The sequence below is a fragment of the Elephantulus edwardii genome, unplaced genomic scaffold, assembly GCF_000299155.1.
Source record: "Elephantulus edwardii isolate Elephantulus edwardi_28Jun2011 unplaced genomic scaffold, EleEdw1.0 scaffold00237, whole genome shotgun sequence".
Taxonomy (NCBI): domain Eukaryota; kingdom Metazoa; phylum Chordata; class Mammalia; order Macroscelidea; family Macroscelididae; genus Elephantulus; species Elephantulus edwardii.
Window position 1 is genome coordinate 128,010 of NW_006399987.1, and position 6,459 is coordinate 134,468.

The 6,459-nt window shown below is 42.9% G+C and overlaps 1 protein-coding gene across 1 annotated transcript in view; it reads right to left on the minus strand.

Annotated features, from left to right (window-relative positions):
- Window positions 1-6,459, minus strand: part of LOC102872780 (mucin-16-like) — a 121,719-nt gene that overhangs the window by 14,775 nt on the left and 100,485 nt on the right. The window contains exons 73-75 of the mRNA XM_006898806.1: window positions 4,081-4,211; window positions 3,685-3,752; window positions 2,460-2,608 (exon numbers count right to left, since the gene is read on the minus strand). Coding sequence (XP_006898868.1) covers window positions 2,460-2,608; window positions 3,685-3,752; window positions 4,081-4,211 — 348 coding nt within the window. The remainder of the gene's footprint in view (window positions 1-2,459; window positions 2,609-3,684; window positions 3,753-4,080; window positions 4,212-6,459) is intronic.

The following is a 6,459-nucleotide window of genomic DNA, read 5'->3' on the forward strand; positions in this document are numbered from 1 at the left end:
TTGAAAAATAAGGAACTCATGCAATATTACAAAATGGGTGACCCTGGAGGACATTATGCTGAGTGAAATATCTCAGTCACAGGAGGACAAATACTGTATAGTGTCACTTGTAAAGTGGAACTGATATCGTAGGTCAGAGGAAACTAAGAGGGGATAAATAATACATACTGCATTGAAACGGATGAGGGAGAGAACTGTTTAGGAGGAATATATGATTAGGTATTATTGTCATGACAAGAGTCCAAAATGAAATCTGCATAGTGAAGTGGAGTGTGTGTGTGGTGGGTATATAACAATGAAAGGTTCGTTGTTTTTTGTTTGTTTTGGTTTTTTTTTACTTGTCAAAGAGGAAAGTGAACTAAGGGGAATGGTGGGCAGGGAGGTAAGTGTGCAACAATGAATGCATGGATATAAAAAAAAAATAGAAAAAATTCAGAGGCTAAAAAAAAAAAAGATAGGCTGTAGAAGACTCATATCCACCTGTCTGTCTTGTCTCCATCTGTCTCCTTGTCCAACTTTACTTCTGTCAAGCAGTGTAAGTTTTCACTAGGATTTAGGCGGAGGGAGACTGAGATTCTTTGGGGCTTGATTGGCAGGTGTAAGTGAAGACCACCCCTCTGAGTGTCTGTTGTACACCTTGCATAAATTGATGCCAGGTTTCCCTGTGGATTTCCATACCTCCCTGTGTAATCTATTCTGTACACAACATCTAGCGAATATCTTTCTGTAAAGGAACTCGGAGTATATTGTATCCTGCCTCAAAATGTTCCAGTGACTCACACAGTCCTGGTCAACCTCTTTACCCTCAACTGTCACTCCTCTGTCTCGGAGCACATGCTCCAGCCACACCAAACTTCTTACATCTGCTCCAAAGAGGCTCTCTTCTTGGCATCCTCTAGATTCTAGACATATGGAGCGCACTCCCTGCTCTCTTCCCTCTGGCTTGGTCTCATTTTCTTTCAGATTTAGTTCCTTTATCATTTATTTCAAAAAATATTCTAAGACAGGGCTCTGTGTCCTTGGGATTCTCACAAATTCTTAAAATTTGTGTTATTATAGCACTTATTAAAAACACATCATTAGTGCATGTTTATTTTCATTAATTATGTGTTTAATGAATGAATCAATGTGTAACTCATAACTGGAAACCTAAGAAATCATTTTAGGAGTCTCTGAGTGGTACAGTCGAGGAAGTGCTTAGATACCAAGTGAAATGTTGAATGCTAAAATACAATCAGATGTCTCACAAGAAAGACCTGCTGATCTGTTTACATACAGCTCAGAATCGAGAAAACCCTGGGGCACGACTCTGCTGTCACACACGTGGATACATGTAAGGTCACCACAAGTCAGACGCGAATGAATGCACTTTTCACAAAGAAGGCAACGTACAGTTCTCCACATTTTATGCTGCAAAGCTTGGCACGTGTTATGGACTGAATCGTAACTCCCCAAACTATGTTGTAAATCCTACTATTCCCGTGATCATAATGCCATTTGGGAATAGGGGTTTGTTTGTTATGTTAATAAGGCAGAATATGATGTGTTTTAAGTCTATTCCTCTTAAGGCATAAACAAACCAGACTGAGAAAGGAAATAGTGACAGAGGTAAGATAGATACCATGCTATGTGAAGATTGCCAAGAGCCCAACAAATAGAAACTAAGAAGAGACAATGTCCTTTATTCTAGTGCAGAGAGAGTGAGCAAGTGTGAGTGCAAAAAAGGTGTTCTACTAGAAAATGAGACCAAGGTGTGCCTGATCCAGGCCATGGTCATTGCAATCACTTGCTATGCATCAGAGAGTTGGACAATGACTAGGGATGATAGAAGGAAAATTGATGCCTTTGAACTGTGGTTCTGGAGAAGAGTATTGAATGTACCATGAAATACTAAGGAAACAAACAGGTTCATCCTGGAGAGGGTGAAGCCGGGCTGCTCCTTGGAGGCAAGGATTCTGAAGCTTCATCTGACGTACTTTGAACATGTTGCAAGGAGGGACCAGTCCTTGGAGAGGGACGTCATGCTTGGGAAGGTGGACAGCACAGGAGAGGAAGACCCTCGATAAGATGGATTGATTCAGTGACTGGGGTAATGGGGGTAAGTGTATCATAGGGTCACTATGAGTTGCAGGTGACTCGATGGCACATAACAACAACAACAACTAGAAAATGAGAGCAGAATTAAAACGTCTGGCCTCCAAAACCGTAAGAAAATATGTTTCTCATAATTAAAGCCACTTAGTTGTGATTCTGCACTAGGAAATGAGAACAACATGTATAAATAGCAATCTCCATGAACGCAATTAGTGTGTGCTCTCTTTCTGCCTCCTGTTGGATGATTCAATGCCAGGTCATCCATATGGTTCCATTTATACCTCCAGAGCCTCTCTATCCATCCCACTCCCACCCCAAAGCCCCATCTTTCCCTCGTAGTTCCATCTCTCCCAACCACCTCGCACCGGTCACATGGAGGTCTTCCAACTGGTAGGTGGCACCCAGCCAGTGGGAGGAGGCATTCAGGGTCCTGGCTAGGAAGACTTCCTCCACCACACTGGGGTCCAGATTGGAGGAGAACAGGACCCTGAGGGTCACCAATGCAGAGTTCAACCTGGAGATAGAGACAGAGACAGAGAACTTAGCTGGTCACATCAGTGGTGATCGCTGAGCTTCAGCCTACGGTCGTGGACTGTGGCACAAATGGTGGAGGGGACTAGCAAAGAGTCTTCCTAGTCTAAGAAAAAGACCTTGACCAAGAATTAGAGATGGAAGGCTTAAGAGTAACTACAATAAACATATATTAAACACTTGCCATCTACTAGACTCAGTGAGAAGTGACTTACATACTCTCATTCTTAATAGGAGGTATTACAATTATCTCCATATTATAAGGGAACTTTAGAACTACTCAGAGCCAGCAATCAGTTCTATAATCCTCCTTTCTTCAATGGGAGATATCGTAATTTCTTCACCAGCCCTCAGAGACTTGTACTCAAACTCCAGTTTTGAGAATTCTTAGGCAGTTCCTGTCACTTCTCTGAGCCTCATTTCCCCCCTCTAAACAATGGGGATGATAATCATCCCCACCTCATAGGAACTATTTTAGGCATTAAATGAGATTATAATACATGAAAGTTCTCATCAAAGTCTGATCCATAGTGGATATTACTATCAGACAGGTATTTTGAGTTCTGCTCTTCCTATGTGTTGTAAATGGTTAATAAAAACACCGGATGTTAACCAGAATGATGGTGGTTTGCCTGAGTCTACCCAGAGGTGCCTCCAAAGGAAGACCTAGTCAACCAACCAATCAATAAATTTCTTTTTTTAAAAATCAGCTAAAGAAAATACTGTGGATTAGCTCTGCCTTGGCACACACGGGGCTGCCATGAGCTGGGACTAATTTGAGGTCAACTCACTGTTATTTTGAATTCTCCATTATAAAGGTGGCTTTCCCAAGTATCCAGAAGAGGATAAAGAGGTGAGTGAAGGAGGCTGGGGTCCTCATGAGGTTACTGCCCACCATCGTCCCACCCCTAACTCTGTGACCCACAGGAAGTAGAGGGTAAATGCAGCTGGCAGAGTCCTGGGACAGAGGGGCACCGTATCGGCAACGTCCAACTGAAAGATCTGACATGGGAGCTAAACACCAAAACGCAGTCAAGGCTCCCAGCCTCCCAAACTTACTTCAGGTCAGTGACCAGGCAGGAGCGGAACACAGCTCGTAGTTGGCTGCTTTTGTAGAGAGCGGTGACCTGGAGTGAGAAAGAAGGGAAGATGCTGAGATCTCCTGGGGGTGAAGGAGCAGCTGGAGCTAGTGGAAGGAACACAGGCCTGAAGGAAGGCAGGATGAGTTTGGGTCCTGGCTTTGTCCCTAGCTCACTGTGTGGTCACAGGCAGGCCATGTTCCTTTCTGAGTCTCACTCTGAGATGAGGAAGGCAGCCCAACTACCAGCTTTGAAAACCGAGAAGTTGGAACACATAGGTAAAGTGAAGAGTTGAAATAATCACTTAGTATATACAAGTCTGATGGTGAAGAAATCCAGGGCAGGAAGACAGGGGTAGGGCAAGAGAGAGTTTCACCTTGTCCTGGATGTCCCACAGCAAGGCAGTGTACTCGGAGGATGCAGGGTCCAGCTCACTGATATTCTGGTTGACGATGCGAAAACGCAGTTGGTACTCACTCTGGCTTGATAAACTTTGGGATGTATAACCTGGCATCAAAAAGAGAAAGAAGTAGGCAGGGCCCCTTATGCTTTTGCACACAGGCAGGGTGGCTTTGAGGGTTCTTACTTGTTGCTATATTATTTTAAAAAATAAAACCTAAAACTGAAAAACTCCAGTTGCCATGGAGTCAATTCTGACTCCCATCAGCTGTATGTCATACTGAAGTCCATAGAGTTTGAAGTGGCTGGATTTCTGGAAGTAAATTGCTAAGCCCTTCTTTTGAGTACCTCTAGATGGACTTGAACCTGCAACCTTTACGTTAGTAGCTGAGCATGTCCTGTTTGCATCAATCAGAACTACAAGCAGTTGTCTATTATAATCCATAATGATCTTATATGGCAGAGTAGAAGTGCATCATCAAGCTTCCAATGTTGTAATATTTATGGAAATCAAGATGAATTACATTGGGAAAGTGCTGTCAGGGTCTTCTCCAGAGTACTGAAGAGCAATTATGTCAGTCGGAGACTAAAGTGAGTCTGATTCAGGCCATAGTCTTCACAATTGCTTGACATGCATCAGGAAGCTGGACAGTGACTAGCGATGATAGAAGGAGAATTGATGTATTTGAGCTGTGGTGTTAGAAAAGAGTATTGAATATACCATGGAATATACTAGGAGAACAAACAGGTTCATCCTAGAGAAAGTGAAACCAGGCTTCTCCTTGGAGGCAAGGATTCTGAAGCTTCATCTAATATACTATGGGCATGTTGAAAGAAGGGATCAGTCCTTGGAGAGGGATGTCATGCTTGGGAGGGTGGAGGGACAGTGCAGGAGAGGAAGACCCTCGATGAGGCGGATTGACTCAGTGACTGGGGTAATGGGGGTAGGTATGTCAGAAACAAATAAGGCTGGCTCAGGATACAGAAGCGTTCAGGGCTGTTGTACATAGGTCACTATGAGTCACAAGCAACTTAATGGCACATAACAACAGCAACAACAATATTTATGGACACAGGCAACCACAGCTTTCTTCTGCAGAGGAGCTTCTGGGTTCAAAATGCCAACCTTTCAGGTTTAAATACTTAAAGCTTGGCACCTCCAGGTCTATAGTTACTAAAAATTAGGCTCATATATTGAATATTTCTGAGATTTCCTAGTAAAAAGTCATTCCTAAGAGAGGAGGAGCTGGGGCATTACAGACATTCTCCTATCTGAGCTTTCCTGCTTCTGTCTATGCTATCTAGTACCCCCCTTCCAGAAATGTTTTTTGATCTCCTTTTCCCAGAAATCTTCTATTTATGCTTCAGTGGACCATTTAGTTGGAACTCCAAGAAAATAGGGACCTAGGTCTGGTTCACTGTCATGTCCAGGACCTCGCCACATAATACACCCTTCTGGTAAACCTTCATTGACTCACTGTTCCTTAAACAAGGTCCCATGTTGCTGTTAATGGCCATCAGGTTGGCCTGACTCACATGATCTTGTAGACGATACAAGGATAGGACTGCTGTGATCCATAGGTTTTTACTGGCTGATTTTTGGAAGTAGAACATCAAGTCTTCCTTCCTAGTTCATCTTACTCTGGAAGTTCTTTTGAAACTCTTCAGTATAATAGCAACATGGAAGCCTTTACTCACAGAGGTGTGGTGGAATGCATGAGGTGCCCTGACTGGGAATCAATCCTAAGTTTCCTGCTTGGAAGGCACGAATTTGACCATTTAGCACCCTGACAATAAGATTGTCACTGGCTTCATGCCCTATAGCAGTCGTTAGTTCATTCAAATATGGGTTTCTTAAAGACAGAAACTGTATTGGTACAGAACAGCTTGTTAAATGAATATATGTTTCTTGAATGAATGAATGAATGAATAAAGGTGAGTCGCAACAGACCTTCAAACATCGAAGACCCCTAAACAGACTGAGATAATTTTTACTAGTTTATTCATTCATTCATCCATTATTTATTCTTCTAGTCATTCAAGTTCAAATCCAAGGCAACCAAAATATGACTCTGAGTCTATCCCACCTGAATTTCAGAACCATCTCAGGAACAGGTTTAGGCCTTGAACACTAATGAGCGAAGACCAGATGAGTTGTGGGAGGATATCAAGGGTATTATCCAGGAAGAGTGCAAATGGTCATTGCAAAGACCGAAGAGGAAGAGGAGACCAAAACGGATGCCAGAAGAGACTCTGTAAATTGCACTGGAGCGCAGAGAAGCCAAAGCACAAGGACGAATTCAAGATACTAAAGAGTTGAATAGAAGATTTCAAAAGGCAGCACAGGATGACAAAG